Below are 19,897 nucleotides of genomic sequence, written 5' to 3'. Positions count from 1 at the left end.
GGCACAAAGCCCTGGATTCGATTCCTCAGTACCATTTAAATAGAAAAGGCCAGAAGTGGTACTGTGGCTCAAATGGTAGAGTGCTAGCTATGAGCAAAAGCAGCTAATGGATAGTGCCCAGACCTTGAGTTCAAGCACACACGCACGCGCACGCGCACACACACACACACACACGCACACACACTTTTTTATGCTTCACTGTTTTATGCTTCACATTTTCATGTAAAGTGAGTTATAAAGAATAATATAAACTATTACCTTTATGACTATTATTATACAATGGAATATGAGATGGGCTTTCCATTCTAAGAATTTTTGCAACAGGTCTCACTGGACTATTCAGAGGACTGATAATTTCTGGAATAGGTCTCAGGTGACTTAAGTCGATACTCAAAACTGAGTTCTCATCATCATGATATACAGAGCTTATTTCCTCAATTTCTATTCTGGAGCCCATTAACTCAGTCTGTTGTGGTGAAGATGGTAGAGCCTCTGTTGGTAAGCAAGGCACTAAGTGACAAGACTTAGTCTCAACCACAGTATGTACAGGAGAAGGCTCAAATTTGGGCTTCCTGTCTTCTGAAAGGTTTACTGGCACACTGCTAAGTACTTCAACTGGAGGCATCTTAGGATTGTCACTGGTTTCAGTCACTTCTGTTGAAACAGACACCTTCATTTCCAAATTTTCAGAAATACCACAAAAATTCAAGCCATCCTGTCTTTTCATGTCCAATTCCAGACTACAGTTTTGAGAAGTATTGGTCTGTTTTACATCCATTACCAGAGAAGCTGCTGCCTTGGTATCATCCACAGTCTCTCCCATTTCTGATGATGATGTGCACAAGGATTCTCTTCGTTTCATTTCTGCAGTTGTTGAGATAGAAATATCTGTATCACAAATGGGTACTTCACAAGGCAAAGTGTTCTCAACAGACTTAACTAACAAACTATTTTCTTCTTCCACTTCACTTTCTGGAACACTCATTCTCAGTTCAGATGCTTCTGGAAGAGAAACCTTTGGTTCCAGAAGCTTTGATTTGGTTTCCTCTGAGACAGCTTTATTAACAGAGGGAACAAATGTCACTGAGGACTCTAAATCACATTTGCCACTGGACGTAGGGACATCAGAAATTTTATGATTCTCCTGAGATACAGGCTGCTTTTTAGCAGGCGACAGAGTTAAGTTCAATTTTTCCATAAAGCTTAACTTTAAGTCTTTGTTTTTTGCTTCATTTGGAGCATCCACAGGATTCATTAAAAGCTCCTTATTTTCTGTGCCTTTAATAACATTATTAAAGGCTTTACCTTTATCGCTTTTGGGATCTTTCTTTCTCTTTAAATCTGTAGTGGTTTTCTTAATTTCTTTATAAGTCTTTGGCAGATGTTCTGTAGGTGATTTTTTATCATTTTTCTTATGCCTATTTTCTTCTTTGTTTTTTCTCTTTCTCTTTTCTTCTTCTTCTTCTCTTTTCCTTTTATCTTCAGTTCTATGTCTTTCTGGCTTGAAAGGTGTGTTGGAAAGGTGCATAGCATCCACTTCCTTGTGGGAGCTATGCTTGTAAGTTCGGCTTGACGAAGATGAACATCTTCCATCTTGAGAACTGTGACTGCTTACACTTCTCTCTCTTTTACAATCTTCCCTTCCTCTTCTCTCTTCTGGATAGTATTTACTGGAATTATGAGATTTTATTTCATTCTTGGAATGGGGAAGCACTGTTCGGTCAGGTTGCCGCCAATGATCTTGGTCCTTTACTAGTAATTTATGTTTTGGGTCACCTTTTCTTTCGTCTTTGTTCTGTGATTGAAGTTCTTTTCTACTCATATTTTGTGATCTTTCACTTTCTCTCTCCAGGTTTTTGTCATTTTCAGATTCAACTCGAGTATGTGACTTTTCTCTAGAAGTCTCTTTCTCCCAAGAAGAACTACGTTCACTTTTATAATCTGAATCTGTGCTGCTTCTAGACTTGGAATTTTTGCTCTCAGCCTTTGGTTCAGCAGGACCATGTTTCTCAGGACGTCTTTGTAGCCTTGGACTAGCCTCAATGTTCCTTGGTTCACCATTAACACAGTTGTTGCTTAAGTCTTTTCGGGTTCTGTCAACAGTTCCTCTGCTATATGGGCTGTGGGAAGTATCTTTCCTCCCTCTTTTATTATCTTCATTTGAGATACCTTCACCAACTTGATCAGAACGTGACCAAACACCATTGAAGGTACAATGTTTCTCAGTAGGTGTAGGCAAAGCATTCTGTGTTTCAGAATGTGATTTTCCTTCCTTTCCCAAGTTTGGCAGTAGAGCGTTATGATGTATATCTTTAGGAACATCACTTTTAGTTTTGTTTTCAGATGTGGAACAATCATCCAAATGGGGAGTTCTGGATCTGAGATCTTTTGTTCTAACTGCATCTGATGTCCTTGAGACTTTATGATTATTTCGAAAATGTGGAAACTCAGATAATCTGGTAGAAACAGAAATTAATTATATTTATTAACATTCCAAATTTTATTTCCACATAACACACTTTTAAAATTTAGGAGCCTTGCCAGGCACTGGTGGCTCATGTCTGTAATTCTACCTACTCAGGTGGCTGAGATCTGAGGATTGTGGTTCAAAGCCAGCCAGGGGAGGAAAGTCTGTGAGACTCTTGTCTCCAATTAACCACCAGAAAACCAGAAGTAGCACTGTGGGTCAAAGTGGTAGAGCACAAGTCTTAAGCAAAAGAGCTCAGGGACAGCCCTAAATTCAAGCCCCATGATCACCAATGACAAAAAGTTACCATTGTGAACTGTGTAGCATTTCCTATCAAAATTTTCTATTTCTTATACACCAAAAAAAGCATCAATGGCCAACTGATATGAAACCCAAAAGAAATATAGAGCTGTGATTCCTTAGAAGAATGACATGGATTTACTGTTGTTGTTTTTTTTAAAAAGTCCACATCCTAATATAAAATTTGTGTTTTAGAAAACTGTTTTCCAAAATGTAGCAACTCCCTTTAGTTTTATTTTTGTTGCTGATTTTCCAAAGTTCCTGTCTATGCAAAAATCTGTTCCTACTCAGTATTGTGGAAAATCCAAAACTAAAAGACCAGAAATAAGGCAAAATTGGTATAAAGCAAAAACTGACTTAAGAGACATATAACCTAAGGCAATATGTAGCTAGATCGTGTTATGAGTTGAATAATATCATTCCTAGCAAAAAAAATCCATAATCTTATTTAAAGAAAATCTTTATAGAGGTAATCAACTTTTATATGTCATTAGGGTGAGCCATGATCCAATATGCCTAGTGTCGTTATAAAAAGGGGAAATTCTGACAAAAAAGATCAAAATAAGACAATGTAAAGACACACAGGAAGGAGACAGCATTTATAAGCCAAAGGACAGGTATGAAACAGATCCTTCCCTTAGAACCTTCAGACAGAACTAAAACTGCTAATTCCTAGATGTTGGAATTACAGCATCCAGAAGTGAGACAATAAATTTCAAATTAAATCACCTATTTGTAATTTGTCATTATGACAGCCTTGGAACAGATTCTGGAGGAATCTGAGGTCAGCCCAGGAAGAAAAGTTGGAGACTCCATCTCCAAAATAACTAGCAATAAAGCAGAGCTGAAGCTCAAGTAGTAGTGTACTACCCAAGCAAGCCAAGTGACAATAAGGCCCTGAGTTCAAACCCCAGTACAACTAAAAAGTAAGGTACCACTAAATAATGCAAAATGGTCCACATAATAGAACATTATTCACTCAATAACATAATTATTGTCTAGAAAATTAAAAAAAATGTTGAGAACAAACACAGTTTCTGCTCTATACAGTAGTCTTGTGGAAGAAACTATACTTAGTAATTCCATTCATGATTTAAACAACTACAAATGGAAATGATGGTTAAGTCAAGACCAGAGGATTAATAAGTACTTAGTAATGAAGGAGAGGAGCAATCCTGGCAATGAAAGGAGCCCACTCAAAGGCAAAACTCATGGTACTTCCAAAGAGCTGAAAGAACATCAAATATGACAGCTAGAGCGGAAGTATTGTTTGGGACTCTTCTGTGAATGAACTTCTGGACCAAGTTAATATTTATGATCTTTTATCCTAAAACAATTAAAAACCAATTATATATTTTAATGAAAAAAAGAGGATAAGACAGGCATTGGGGAGTTGAGTACTAGTAGGATGGGAGTAGGTTAACAAGGAAGGTAAATGAGAATAAACAGTCATAGTAGATCATTTGCATGTATGAAGATAAAGAATAGAATTAGTTGACATTGTTTTAGAAAGGGGAAGGTGGTAAGGGTGATAGAGGGGGTGAGATTGGTTGAAATGTGTGTGGAAATGTCACGATAAAACCTCTCCTTATATAACCAATGTATGCTACGAAAAATTTAAAAGAAAGGAGGGTGGGATGAGGTCATTTTGAATGGTCCAGATTTGTGCTTCACAATGTATCCTGTGGCTATACTATACTACTGAGGAGAGGTAAACCAGAGACAAGAGAAAGCAATACTGCAGGTAGAGATAGCAAAAAGCACAAAAATCACTGCTAGTTCAGATGGGAGATAGGCAGCAATAACTGCAGAACTAAAAGAGGTCAATGATTCACAAGATCATAAAGAGATAAACATCAGTATTGAATCTGCAGGATGATTGAAAGTTAAGCATCCAACAAAGGGTGACTATACATTTCAGCAAGCAATCTTGATGTGTAATTACTAAGGGCATCCCCTTTAACTCGTAAGTATTCTAGTGTGGGCAATAAATGGTCACTCAATTCCTAGGACTCTAGTTTCTACTAACTAAATAATGAAAAAGACAGTCGACAGTCTACTGAGTTAGAAAACAATGGAAAATGTTAGGTGACAAATACATTTTCAGATAATTTTGAAAAACTTCTAAAGACATTTATGTACAGCTATCAAGTAGGATTATATACATAAATGGAACTGATCTAGCATGGGTGAATTGTAGGAAAATCTTGATAGAAAAATAAAAGGATATAGACTTGGGCTTTGAGGTAATCAAACTCACAACATCCAAGTACAAAAACTAACCCCGAAGGAAACTAAAACTCATTCATTAGTAAATCCAAAGGAAAATACTATTAGGTAGCAGGAGATTGAACTGTGTCAAACAATGTACAAGAGGACAAGTGAAATAGAAAGTCAAAATTACTTGATGTTGATCAAAATGACAACTGCTTTATGGAGGTAAGAGTCAGATTGGGCTGGGTTTAAGAGTGGGAGAAAGAGAGGAAATGGAAGCAGTGAGGCTTCACTATGAGGAGAATTATAAAACTTCTCCAAGTAGAATATCTACCCCCTTACTGAAAAAAAAGATTACAAGCAAAATTCACAAAGAGACATCTACTTGAGAGGTTGTTATTAACAAGTATAGATGTCCTCCCCACCCCCGCTTTGCTAAGGATGAAATTAGGCCTGTGGTAGGCTGAACAAGCACTCTACTGCTGAGCTATCTTCCTACTCCCTGCTGTCCTGGTACTTCAGTGATTCTGTGTGAACTTACAAACAATAGTGACATATCAAATCTTCTCAAGGAAAAAAAAATACTTCATGCTTTAGAAAACCATATTCATGACAACGTACTATGTCACATACATACTAGTATGATAATGCATCATTATATTAATCACTAATCATATTACAACCATCAATATTTCATAAATTTTTCACTTTTCTGCTAAAAGTAAAAATATATTCTAAATATCAATGCCCATGTAATTTGTAACAGATCTAACACCCTTTAGTTACTATACCTCTGGTGAAGATTATTTATTTCTTCATCCTTTCGGTTTATTTCCACTCTAGCAGTTTTGATAAGTGCTGAAATATTCTTCTTAAGTGATTGGTTTTCATTTTTTAAGCTGAAATTCTAAGATACACAATAGTAAAATATATTAATAAAATAGATACTTACAGGGTATGAACAGTACTACTTACATTATTGCCTAGTAACTTTTTTGTTGCTATCATCTGGGTCTTTTTTTTTTTTTTGCATTTATTTATTTATTTATTTATTTTTGAGACAGGGTCTCACTAGATAGCCTAGGCTGGCCTCCAACTCAAGATCCTCCTGCCTTAGCCTCCTTGAGTGCTGGAATTACAGGTGTGCACCATCACATCCAACTTCCTTGTTTTTAATTTTTGAGACAAAGCTGGCTTAAATCATGGTATTTAGCTAAGGCTGGCTAGGAGCTGTCAATCCTCCTGACTCAGACTCCCAACTACTGCCAATATAGACTGTGACAGCATGCTCAGCTTGCTAACAATCAGTGAATAATAACTCCATGTTATGCATGTCATCTTATGTAATTGTTTGAAAACAACAACAAAATCAACTATTAGAATAACTATGATTCCCATTTCTTAGACAAGGAAGCTGATATCCTGAGAAGTAACTGATAGCAGAAAATCCCACTTAAAGTAAACCTGCTTAAAAGAAGGATCCTAATGGGAAAAAAAAAAAAAACAGGTGGTGGCACATACCTGTAATCCTAGCTATTCAGGAGGCTGAGATAGGAGAATTGTAGTTTGAAGCCAGCCCAGGCAATAAAATCCAAGACTCTCATTTCCAATTGACCACAAGAAAATGGGAAGTACAGCTGTGGCTTAAAGTTGGTAGAACACTTAAAATGGTAGGCTTAAGCAAAAGCTTAAGCCCCCTGAGTTCAAACCCCATGACCAAAAACAAAAGCAGGAAAAAAAGGTTTGTCTGGTCCATCATATTGAAAATTAAAACCAAAAAAGCAGTAAGAATATTATACTTAAACATTCAACCATGTAGTAATACTCTGATAAACAAAGACAATTTGTTCTCAGATAAACATCAAGAGTTGATTAGTTCTTTAAGGGGAAAAGAAACAGAAGAGAACATTTTTACCAAAAAGTAAAAATCAGAACAGAACATCTATTACTGAGTTTTGAAGTACAAGCCCATGAAAGATCATTCTAGCAACAATTGGGAAGTCATCACTATTTTTCCATAAAAGTCATTTCAAAACTTTCAATCTTTACTTCTTATGACTATTTCTTTGTGGGGCAGATAACATAAGGTCTGCTATGTAGCCCAGGCTGTTCTGGAACTTGTGATATATTTGCCTCACTTTCCTGAGTGCTGAAATTAACAACAGATACCACCACACTCAACTTTTAAAGGTATTAATTTATAAATCATCCAGTTGTTATTTTTCTTTTATCAACTGGCTACGAGTTGGTTTAAATCTGAACAGATCATTTATGTTAAAAGTCATTTTAACAATTCAAATTTCCTGTATCACTTTCATATCAAAAAGTAATGTTAGAGATTAGATGTGTCGCTCAAATATAAGACTACATGCTTAGTATGTAGCAGCTCTGGCTTTAAACACCAACATAAAGGGGGAAAAATCCTTCCTTATAAATTGCCAACACTTTATCATTTTAATTCCCATTTTCATACATGTTATAAATAGGGGCTATGTTACAGGGGCTGCAACTAAGTGGTAGAGCACTTACTTTGAGGATGGGGGATCCAGGTCTTGATTTCTAGTACTATATTTAAAAAAACAAAGCAAACCACTAGTGGCTCACACCTGTAATCCTAACTACTCAGGAGGCTGAGATTTGAGGATCTTAATTGGAAGCCAGCTTGGGCAGAAACATCACTGAGGCCCAATTAACCAGCAAAAAGATGGAAATGAAGCTGAGAAGCTTTGAGAAAAAAAGAAAAAAACAACAACAACAAAAAGGGAGAATGTGAAGCCCTGACACTCAGTATAGGTGCAAACACACAAGTGAACACACATACACAAAAATAAGAGCTTCTTTATACATTACTAATGTTAGTACCTTAAATTCTATTCATAACAACAATTGAGAAAGAGAAAGACAGAGACAGAGAGAGAAAGAGAGATCGATTTTCACTATGTTGTCCAGAATCAGTCTGAACTTCTGGACTCGGTGCTTTCCCATCACAATCTCCTGATTAGCTAGTAAATTTTAAGACTCCCTATCCCTACTAGGAATTGAACCCAACTTTTCTTAAAGTTTGGTGGGTTTGTTTTGTTGTCTTTTTTTTTTTTTTTTGGCATGGCCTATCCTCTGCTACTTGAGCCATACCTTCATCCCTGCTTCTGCCTGGTTATTTTGGAAATAGAGTCTCTAGACTTTTCTGCCCAGGGGGGGCCTTGAAACTCCATCCTCTAAATAGCAGCCTCCTGAATAATTTTATAAGCATAAGCCACTAGCACCTCCTTTATCTTAAAAGTTTTTATTTAAATGTTTACAAAGCAAAAATAAAAATATTCATCCAGGCACCAGTGGCTCACACCTATAATCCAAGCTACTCAGGAGGCTGAGATCTGAGGATCGCAGTTCAAAGCCAGACCGGGCAGGATAGTCCATGAAACTCTTATCTCCATCCAATAAACCACCAGAAAACCAGAAATGGCGCTATAGTTCAAGTGGTAGTGTGCTAGCTTTGAGCTGAAGAGCTGAGGGACAGCGCTCAGGCTCAGAGTTCAAGCTCTATGACTGACAAAAAAAAAAAAAAAAATTCATTACATTGTTACCTGTGTCTGTATTTCCTTAAACTTCTTCATTAACTCTTTCATTTGCAGCTGACATTTTCCATATTCTACCTGCAACTGTGAAACATAAAAGAATTAATTCAATCACTATTTTAAATATTTTCACAATTTAAATGATTTTAAGAATATTTAAAGTTTTCAATCCACTAAGAAGGGTAAATGAGGTCTTTTCACTGACAGAAGTTAAATCAGATTACTTGAGGAGGGGATTTGTTTGTGAGGTCTTGCTATGTATCACAGGGTTGCCTCGAATTTCTCATCCTCTTGCCTCAGTCTCCCAAGTGCTGAGATTAAAAAGTGTGCACCAACACTGATGACTGATTACTACTAACCTAGTCACTAAAGAGAAATTAAATTTCATATACAACCTCCTTTATATCCATAAAATTCAAAGATAGCAGAAAGAAATTTATCTCACTTAAGTCTCAAAACACATTTTACAACACACAATTTAATTCAGTGTAAATCAAGGAAAACAAAATGTTGTAAATCATACTGACAGCCAACTGAAATGCATTTTTATCTAAGAATTCCTAACCACAGAATATTTGTTTAATAGTAAGCTGCTGCCTGCTCTTCAATAAATACAAGAGAAATTAACAATCCTTAGTAACCAGGGCAACCCATACATCATTATATGTTGCCTCCTTTGCGGTTCCTTCTTCGGTCAGGATCTCTTCATATAAGTCCAAACAGTTTCTGAATGACACACTGGACTTAGAGGTACTATCTAAAACAACAACAACAAAATCCTTACGTTAAAATATTTATTAGGCTTCACGATGCCATGTTTATCTCAAAGGGTTAAATATTTACTATCTCAACATTTCATGTAAATCTGTACTGATTTTACAGTTGACAGCTGGAAGATCAGTTTGCATAAAAATGACTGTGCCAGTGAATTAAGTGTGAAGATCATGTTTGTTGAAGACATTGAAAGATCTGATTCTAAAAAAGGTTCTAATCTGGAAGTCATTAGATTCTCTTTCTTACTGATTTTTTTTTGGGGTCCGGTCATGGGACCTGAACTCTGGGCCTGGGTGCTGTCCCTCAGCTCTTCAGCTCAAGGTTAGCACTCTACCACTTGAGCCACAGCGCCACTTCCGGCTTTTTTTTCCTACTTATGTGGTGCTGAGGAATCAAACCCAGGGCCTCAAGCATGCAAGGCAAGCGCTCTACCACTGAGCCACCTTCCCAGCCCCTTGATGCTTTTATTTGTTGTTGTTTGGTTGGTTGTGGGGCTTGAACTCTGGGCCTGGGCGCTATCCCTGAGCTCTTCAACTCAAGGCTACCACTCTACTACCTAAGCCACAGCGCCATTTCCTTATTAATGCATTTTAAAACATTTATAGTAACAGGAATTTTTTTTTTTTTTGGGGTCCAGTCGTGGGGCCTGAACTCTGGGCCTGGGTGCTGTCCCACAGCTCTTCAGCTCAAGGCTGAAGAGCCACAGCACCACTTCCGGCTTTTTTCTTTTTGTTTATGTGGTGCTGAGGAATCGAACCCAGGGCCTCAGGCATGCAAGGCAAGTGCTCTACCACTGAGCCAACTTCCCAGCCCCAGTAACAGGAATTTTTAAATGTTCTAACATAATTTAATCTGTAACTGAATGAGTAGTAAAGTGTGTAGAGACAGCAGCACCAGCTATATTTGAATGGTATAAAATATTTTTTCCATGTGCTGTTGGGAGGGGGAGATCAAAGGGAAGGAATGCATATAATTGGAGAGAAAAAGGATGGGTGAATATAGGTATAATGTTTAATGTATTTATGAGAAAATGAAACCAGGTAACGAGAGAATGGGTAGAGTTGGGAGAAAGAAAGAATGATGGAAGGGGTAACATTAATCAAGATGTGTTAAACTCATAAATTGACATGTTGAATTGAAACCCTTTTGTACAACTAAAGATAATTTTAAAAATTAAAAATAACAAGATCTAATTAAACCTGAGACCTGAATGAATAACAAACCTGTGTGCTAATCTGTCATAGTCAAGCTTTAGGCAAGAAAATAATTACCCGACGGGGAAAGGTGGAGAGGGTAGATGGAGGATAAAGAAAAAGTAATAGGAGTAATTAAATATAATTAAAGTACATTATATGTATGTGTAGAGATGGTGCAATAAAATCTCTTTGATCAACTAGTATATCCTAATAAAAATACTCAGGATAAAGCACTGGTAGCTCATGCTTGTAATCCTAGCTACTCAGGAGGTTGAGACCTGAGAACCATGGGGACCGTCCCCAGATAAAAATAACAGAAAGAAGCCCAGTGCTGGTGGCTCACATCTGGATCCCTACTCAGGAGGCTGAGATGAGGACCACAGTTCAAAGCTAGCAGGGCAGGAAAGTCTGTGAGACTCTCTATCTACAATTATCCACCTGGAAACCAGACCAGGAGCTGTGGCTCAAAGTGGTAGAACACTATCCCTGAATTACCTGAGTATAACTAATTCAAAGAATATGCAATTATTTAGAAGCTCTGAAACTGCCAAGAATTGACAGAAATTACACAAACATGACAAAATGACAAGATAAAATGAGACTATCCTATGGAATTTACATACCAGAAATAGCACTGTCCAGCCCAGCATATATGTCCAAGGAGCCTTCATCATTATTTTTCAGAGGAGAAGCTGCAAGAACAGAAGACTGTTAAAACTAACTTTATGGAGGTTTTTCGATTCCTAAAGGACCAGGAAAATAGTTAATACTTACACTCCAAAAACAGAGACAAAGTTTTCTACATACTTATAAACTATAAGATTTCGGCACAGAGACTTTTAATTTGACTACTTTAGCTTTAGATTGAATTACAAATACAGTAATAACCAATTTTTTTGTACCAGCCTAAACATCAAATAGCAACCATAAATTCTAAACTAATTATTAAAAGCTATCTGAAGGGCTAGAGCAATGCAAAGCAGGTACAAACTAAAGGGGAATCTGAGAAGCCCAGGGTTTAATTCCCTGAACTGCCAAAGGAAAAAAGAGAGAGAAAGAGGAGAGGGAAGATAATACTTGGAAGATAGTACTATATGAATTCTTCGTTAAAGGATAGCAATGACTACAAAAAATAATGCAAAAAGTTACACTCAAAATGCTCACATAGAAATTAAAATAAAATTAAAAAGCGTACTCAAAAGTAGAATGTATGCTAGGGCTGCCATTCTTTAAAAAATGAATAGGCTATGACATAGACTAGTGTCTTGTCAAGAAATACAAGATCCTGGGTTCAATTTCCAGCATCACCAAAAAAACTCTGAAAATAAATAAAGCAAAACACATACATGTAGACATGACTTGAGAAGAGAGTAATGCATAGCAATGAAAACACTGTGTCTAGGAAATGAGATTAATAATGAAGTACCCTTTAAAATTTAATAAAATGTGATAAAATTTTACTGTTTATGAATCTAGATTTAAAAAAAGAAAGATGTTCATTATATTATATTTTCAAATTTTCTGCTGGCTTAAATTGTTTCAAGGAAAAAACACCATGGGGTGGAAAAATCACAGAACTACATAGAAGCATAGCAAAACAAAAAAAAGGTACATCAGCCATCCACCCACGGTGGATATGATGAGCCATATCTACAAATTCCAGATCTACAAATATTCTTCCTCTTTCCCCGCTTTGATACTAGGGCTTGAACTCAGGGCCTCATGTTCTCATTTGGCTTTTCTATTCAAGGCTGGCACTCTACCAGTTGAACCATATCTCTAATAATTTTTTAAACACATTTTAAATAAAATTTGAACTGTATTAAACATGTTTTAAACCATCGCTTTCACTCAATAAAATAGTAATCAGAATTCTAGCCAATAAGTATCTTTTAAAAAGTTTAATAACTGTAATTAAGATAAAATAACTAAATAATATGTGTTATATCAATACTTGGAAGATTTACCTTCTGTATATTATGTAAATATCTCTATGTATGGCTGGGGATATAGCCCAGTAAAAATTATTTTTCAATCATACATAAGGCTTGGGATCAATCCCCAATACTGAACAAAGGAAAAAAATACATCTATTTCCTGCTAGGTGTTATGGCTCATGCCTGTAATCCTAGCTACTCAGAAGGCTGAGATCTGAGGATTACGGTTGGATGCCAGCCTGGCAGAAATGTCTGTAAGATACTTATCTCCAATTAACCACCTAAAAACTGGAAGTAGAGGTACAGCTTAAAGTGGCAGAATGCTAGCCTTGAGCAAAAAGGCTCAGGGACAGTGACCAGGTCCTGAGTTTAAGCTGCAAGACAAAAACAAACAAACAAAAAAGACAAAACAAAAACAAAAGCAACTATTTCCTGAGCTTGTTTTATTACACGGTCTTGGCTTTTGTGGGTGGTTTCATTTGGTTTGGTCTCGTATCTTAGATAGTGTCTCCTGTGTATCTCTGCCTCAAACTCATGATCATCACGTCTCACTTCCTGAGCGCTGGCATATATATACCCCTATACCTAGTTCTGGTTTCCTCCTTTTCAAATGAGTCACCCATTGTGGCATTCATTTTTTCCCCCTAAGCAACAATCAACAAGCATAATTGCATTTACTAGAAACATGAACTTCAAGAGTAACAAATATCCATTTCTAAATATTTCAATAGAATTTATTACAATTACAGCTGGATGCTGGTGGCTTACATCTATAATTCTAGTTACTTAAGGGGCTAAGATCAAGAGGTTGGCAACTTGAGGCAAGCTGGGCAGAAAAGTTCATCCACAAAATAACCAGCAAAATGCAGGACTGGAGGCATGGCAAGTAGTAGAGCATCAGCCTAGCAACTATGAGGTCCTAAGTTCAAAAGCCATTCCTATTGATAAAATTACTTACTACATTAGAGACTTGAAAGCATGTTAAGAGGAAAGTTAACCCAGCACAGTGGTGTGTGCTTGCAGTCCCAACTACTCAGGAGACTGAGCCTAGGAATTCCAGGCTCGTAATATTTACCACCACCACCACCACCACCCACCAAGAGGGTGGGGATGTAGCTCTGCAGTACTGGGCTTGCCAGGCATATGTAAATTTCGTGTGGATATTCAGGCTCAGCAAAGTGAAACAAAAGAAAGTTTATATTTACTAAGTACTCTACGTTCCAGGCATTTTGCTGTATTAACTCATTTAAGTGTTGGGATAAAGTGTTAATAATAAACAGTTTCTCCTGAGAATAAGCAGAAAGTGAGACTTGAGCCTCACTTGTACAATGGTAGCGCACATGTCCAAGGCCCTAGGTTCAATTCTACTCTGAGTTCAATTCTCAACAATTAAAAAAGAAAGTGTGAATTTAGAAAGACAGTTGAAGAGTAGCTCTTACCGGAAAGGACGTCAAATAAATTGGCTCCATCACCATTGTCATCATCTGCTGCCATGATCTATTTCCTTTTGACAGATGCCATCTAAGATGTTAAATACAAGCATTTTTCACAATTAGAATAAACCTAGCTTCAAGTCAAAAACAATTCTCAAATTTGAACACGATAATAACATTACTCAATTTCACTCTAAACAGCACGCTTGTGAAATTAAAAAAAAAAAGCCTAACATTTTTGGGGGCAAAAGTCAAAAACAGTAAAATGAAAATCCTGCTGGGTGCCAGTGACTCATGTCTGTAATCCCAGCTACTGGGTAGGCTAAGAGTAGGAGGATCCTGATTGAAGGCAAACACAAGCAGAGTTTACAACATCTCATCTTAACCAATGGCTAGGTATCAAGAGGATCACAGTTCTAGAGCAGCCTACCCCAAAAATGTTTGTGAGACTCCAAGTCAACAGAAAAAAGCTGGGGATAGTAGTACATGCCTGTCATCTAATAAACAGGATCATAATCCAGCCCAGCCTGGAGAAAAAAACAATGTACTTTCTCAAAAGATACTATCAGTCGCTCATGTCTATAATCCTAGGATCTGGAGATCGAGGTTCAAAGCCAGCCTAGAAATAAAAGTTCCCTCCATCTCAACCAATGGCTGGGTACAGGAATGAGTACTTGTCATTCCCAACAATACAGGGAAGCACAAGTAGGTAGACTGCAGCCCAGGCTGGCCCAGGTATAAAACAAGACCTTACCTTGAATATTACCAATGCAAACGGTGGTGGGGAAGAGGGGGGCATGCTGGAGGCATGCCTTAAGTGGCAGAGTGCCTGCCATGCAAGTGAGAGGCCATGAGTTCAATCACCAGTACCACCACAGAAAAAAGAAAGAACAAAAGAGACCGGGTGAGGTAGCTCATGTCTATAAATTCCAGTTACTCAAGTGACAGACATCAGAGGGATAGTAGTTTAAGGTAAGCCAGGACAAAAAACTAGCAGGATCCCATCTCAAAAATTAAGCTGGGCATAGTGGTATACACTTGTGATCTCAACTACATGGAGGGCCATATGTAGAAGATTCTTAGTCTAAGCACAGCCCCAAACCAAAGTATAAGATTCTACCTGGGGAAAAGAGAAAGCCTAAAGCAAAAAAGCCTGGATAAATGGCTCCAGTGATAGCATACCTGCTTAGTAAGCTTAAGTTCTGAGTCCAACCCCAGTACAATCAAAACAACCAAACATACAACAACAACAACATACAAAAAACACATATACAAAAATAAATAAATTAATTAAATAAAACAAAAAAATAATCTGAAGACCTGGCTCAAGGAGTAGAGCAAGTGTCTAGTAAGCACAAGGCTCAAGGGTAAATCCCAGTACTACAAAAAAAAATTAAATTAAATTAAATTTTTAAAAAAAGGCCTGCCTCTGGTGGCTGATGCCTGTAATCCTAGCTACTCAGGAAGCTGAGATCTGAGGATCAAGGTTTGAAAGCCAGCTGAGGAAGGAAAGTCTGTGAGACTCTTACCACCAGTTAACCACCAAAACCCAGAAATAGTGCATAACTCAAGTGGCCGAGTGCTGGCCTTGAGCATAATAGCTCAAAGTGCCCAGCCCTAAGTTCAAGCCTCAGGAATAGCAAAATAAATAAATAAATAAATAGCTTTTAAGAGTTACAGCACTGGTTAAGCCAGTCTAAACACTTTGTCTAGGAGGGAATGTAGAGTTATCCAATCAATACCAACTGTTGTGGGCTGGTGGCTCACAGTATGCTAGCTACTCAGGAGGCTAATATGGAAGGATCACAGTTTGAAGCCAGTCAGGGCAGGGCAAGAAAGTCCAAAATCTTTGTCTTATCTTTTTTTTTTTTAAATTCCATGAAACTCTCCAAAACTATCCAAAAATAGTCAGAAGTAAAACTCTGGTTCAAGTGCTAGAGTACTAGCCTTGAACATAAAAGCAGCTCAGGAAAAGTGCCCAGGCTCTAGTGCTCAAGTTCTAGGATTTGCACGCGCGCGCGCGCACGCACGCGCGCACATACACACACACACACACACACACACACACACACACACGTGGCTAACCACACCTGAACTGTTAACACAAACAGTATGGTTTATGCTTTCCTTCTAGTTGTCTGAAAAATTGTTAAAGTGCTAGGCAACGAAAGCCTGTGTGACCAACTCCCCCCAAAAGCCTAGGTATCAAGTCCCTAATGAGGTTCCCTGATAGACAAATTTTCATACATATGCCCCTTTGTAGCCACTATTTGACCACGAATGCGGGCACAGATGTGTGGAGAATGAACGTATACACACTGTTGGCAGGACTTCGATATCAGCAGAGAAGGGAATATCTGGAAAGTTTGTAGGGATTCCAAAAGAGGGTACACCTTTAGCAAAACTAGGAGAGCTTGATTAAGGTACATGGAGCACATAAATCCAACAGCTTGGATACAACGAACCTCAGATAGAACAGAACTGGGAATTAAGACTGTCAAATTCATTCTGGCAGACAGAAGACACTAAATGCCAGTCCAAAGAATGGGCTTAGATCTTTCAAAAAGATAAGAACACTAAAAGTTTTAAAAATTAGAAACGTCAATATAAATAAATGAAACAAAAGAGAAAAGATGAAATAAGAAGATTAATGTTTTGGATGAATTAGAAAGAAATACAAGAAGATATGAAAGAGAGAATGCAAAGACTGTTTACATGCAATGGAAGAATGGAAGAAGGAAATTAGGATAAACGCCTGGATATAGGAGGTAACAATTTGCTCCTGGACTCACCATGGAGTTACATCTCCATAAATCATTGGGAGTTAAAATATCCTAAGTGGAAAAATACATTTACTACACCTAGCCTACTGAACATCCTAGCTTAGCCTGTAGAAGGAACGTCTGTTGTTGCCTCATGATCAAATGGCTGACCAAGGTTGTGGCTTGCCTCTGCCATCCAGGAACAAGAGTCATGTCAGACACATGTATGCTGGCACTTAACGATGAAAATTCTGTTTTCGCACTATTATAAAATCCAAAATTTATAAACTAGGAACCAGCTGTATAAACAATCATCTCTTTTATCTCAATTTTCTTAAAAGCTAGCTTCCGCTATCTTTGATACCTTTATCCCCACACCATTTTGTTTCTTTCCTTTTTGGTCCTAGGGATTGAACCAGGGGTACTACACAGTTAAGCACATTTCCCGCACATCTACTTTCAAGTAGACACATACTCTTAGATTTTATTTTTAAATCTCTCTCAAAATTAATGTTTCCTTTCCACTCAGCCATTATTCCCATTTCAAGGTATGATTATTCCTCAAATTATTATAAAAGTCTCCTGAGGTTTCATACTAATAAAATCTTTGTCATATAATTTTCCTCATGAGAGCCTAAACTAATCTTGTTATATCTAGCCTGTGTTTCACTCAAGTTTAAAACAAATAAACAAAAACAAATCAAAGCTGGGTACCAGTGGCTCAACCCTGTAATCCTAACTACTCAGGAGGCTAAAATCTGAGGGCTGCAGTTCAAAGCCAGCCTGGACAGTAAAGGCCTTGAGAGTCAGACCTCCAATTAACCACCAAGTGGAGCTTGGTGGTAGAACACTAACCTTGAACATAAAAGCTCAGGGACAGCACCCAGGGTCTGAGTTCAAACCCCAGGACCCGAATACACAAAAACAAAATAACGTCAAAAACTAACCAAAACAATCAAGTATCCTTAGTATAGAACTCGGTCTTTCCAGAAATTTCTACCACTACTTTTGTAACCAGTCCACACAGCTCTTCTCATCTACTGCATTCAAACACACAATACAAGATTCTACTATTACCACAGCACATTATGAGCACAAATCAGCTAATGTATTGAGAAATAAGGAACTGATGTCAATATAGTGCATAAATTATATTTGTCCATCTAGTATTTTTCCCTGGATATTAATGTTTTGCAACATTGGGCTGAGGATGTAGCTCAGTGGTGGAGCACTCACACAGCAAGTGATTCTGGGTTCCATCCCCAGGGCATGCAAATGCGTGCACACACATATTAAAATATAAAGCAACAAAAATGCCAAAGATAATACATTTCTGTAAGTACAACCAAAAAACCCACAATTTTTTCTTTATCTGTTCAACTGACAACTATACTTAGAGTAGCACTAACATTCCCCAGTAGCAAATAACACTACCTCTGCAAACTCACTGACCCTCATTCTTACCATTTTAAGGCATTTTGGGTCCCCACATTGCTACCTAATTATCTTCTACTCCAAATGCATGCTATATACAAGTACCAGATGAATTATTCTACAGTAACCATGCTCATAATCACTTCATGCACAAAACCTTTCCAATACTCTTCCATATACTGTATTTCCATTATCGTTTGACACTCTTTATCTTTTGGATTTACACTGGTAACATACCTTTCTCACCTCATTCATTATTCACTATTTTGAAGTTCCCAAAATCCCAAAGTCCAACTCTAGTTTGCAAACATACTTTCCATAATATCCCCAGATCTGTTCCTCAGTTTCTTGACCTATGAGTTCACAAGCAAGTCCAGGAATAAACAGCAACAGATTATTATGTGTGAAGGCCAGGTAAAATAGGAAGTTTTAGAAAGAAGATATACATGTGATTAAGGTAACTTGGACTTTGTCCTGTAGGGGTTGGGGGGGGGGGGGCAAAATTACTTTTTAAGAACAGAATATCATGTTAGGTATTCACTTCAGAAATTTAACTCCGGAAAGAATATGGAAAATCTTAATTCAAGGAGACACAAAAGGCCTCAGCTCTCAACCTCCTGAGTAGTTAGGATTACAGACTAGAGCCACTGGCGCTCTGCATCCATGTTGTTCTTTCTGCCATTTCACAGATGAGGAAACTGAGACGGCCTATTAAGAAATCTCCGCCAGGAGCCGGTGGCTCACGCCTGTACTCAGGAGGCTGAGATCTAAGCGGTTTGAAGCCAGCCAGGGTAGGACTCATCACCAATTAACCACCAGAAAACCGGAAGTGGTGCTGCGGCTCAAGCGGTAGAGCACTAGCCTTGAGCCGAAGAGCTGAGGAACAGCGCCCAGGCCCAGAGTTCAAGCCCCATGACCGGAAAAAAAAAGAAGAAAACTCAGAAATTAGCCCAAGGCAAACTGCTGGTGAGTGAAGGAGGCTAGGATTAAACCTCGGGCCTGTTGTAAAATGACAGGGAATGCTAGGGAAAAAATATTTTGAAGTAGGTAGGGAGGTAGATGAGAGAAACTCTTTCATGTCAACAATTTCTTGGATGGCTTCGGGTGAGGGAGAGGCTGGAGAGCTTTAAGAAGCCAAAAGGTTGTGAGTGCTGGATCTAAGGAGAGCAGGAAAGACCTAGGAAGGGGGCAGGAAAGTCAAAGTCAACCTGATCCTCAAGCACAAATCCCTAGATTCTGTGTATTCCACATCGCATCTTAGTTCTAGGTGCTGTAGAGACCAAGATAAACCACTTCTGCGGGCTGAACAGCGTCAGGACCAGCTAGCATCCGCTGCCACTCTGCCACCTCTCCGTGGATGTCCCCCCCCGGGCGTTCAGGCACAGACCGAGGCAAAACCTGGGCCGGGGGGGAGGGGTGGGGGACGAATGGTTTAAAAAAGGGCAATTTCCCCATGCGTTCGCTCCCGGCCCCCACCAGACCCTCGCGAGGGACCACCCTGAGACGGAAGGACACGGAGGAGGACGGACCAAGGAGCAGCACCCAAGGGTGGAGGGAAAGGGGCTACCTGCGGCCCCCAGAGGTCAGGCGCGGCCCTTGCCCCACGGACTCGGCGGTTCCAAAAGATTTCCTCCGAGTCTGGCCTTGTGATCGCCGCCGACCTCCGCTCAGGACACTACTGCAGCATGCAGAGTCTTCACTCGGAGCCTCGCGCGACGTGGGTCCCCACAGGAACTTACCCGCCCTCTCCAGACCCGGACAGCCCGGGTTCCTTTCTGGTCACTGAGGTCTCTCTGGCATTTCCA

At 38.6% G+C, this 19,897-nt stretch overlaps 1 protein-coding gene across 4 annotated transcripts in view; it reads right to left on the bottom strand.

Moving 5' to 3' along the window:
• The window catches only part of Casp8ap2 (caspase 8 associated protein 2), a 32,435-nt gene extending 12,538 nt beyond the window's left edge, over positions 1–19,897 (bottom strand). For 2 of the 4 annotated variants that reach the window (XM_070010831.1, XM_070010833.1), the window contains exons 1-7: positions 19,660–19,875; positions 13,903–13,984; positions 11,150–11,218; positions 9,213–9,313; positions 8,566–8,640; positions 5,773–5,888; positions 259–2,456 (exon numbers count right to left, since the gene is read on the bottom strand). In XM_070010831.1, coding sequence (XP_069866932.1) covers positions 259–2,456; positions 5,773–5,888; positions 8,566–8,640; positions 9,213–9,313; positions 11,150–11,218; positions 13,903–13,957 — 2,614 coding nt within the window. In that variant the 5' untranslated portion in view covers positions 13,958–13,984; positions 19,660–19,875. Of the gene's footprint in view, positions 1–258; positions 2,457–5,772; positions 5,889–8,565; positions 8,641–9,212; positions 9,314–11,149; positions 11,219–13,902; positions 13,985–19,659 lie in introns of those variants that run through there. The other 2 variants (XM_070010832.1, XM_070010834.1) reach the window with 2 other exon arrangements.

The sequence above is a fragment of the Dipodomys merriami genome, unplaced genomic scaffold, assembly GCF_024711535.1.
Source record: "Dipodomys merriami isolate MVZ:Mamm:240054 unplaced genomic scaffold, mDipMer1.0.p SCAF_8, whole genome shotgun sequence".
NCBI classification, from domain to species: domain Eukaryota; kingdom Metazoa; phylum Chordata; class Mammalia; order Rodentia; family Heteromyidae; genus Dipodomys; species Dipodomys merriami.
The sequence above is the reverse complement of the archived record's forward strand: the minus strand, read 5'-3'. Positions and strand labels throughout refer to the sequence as shown.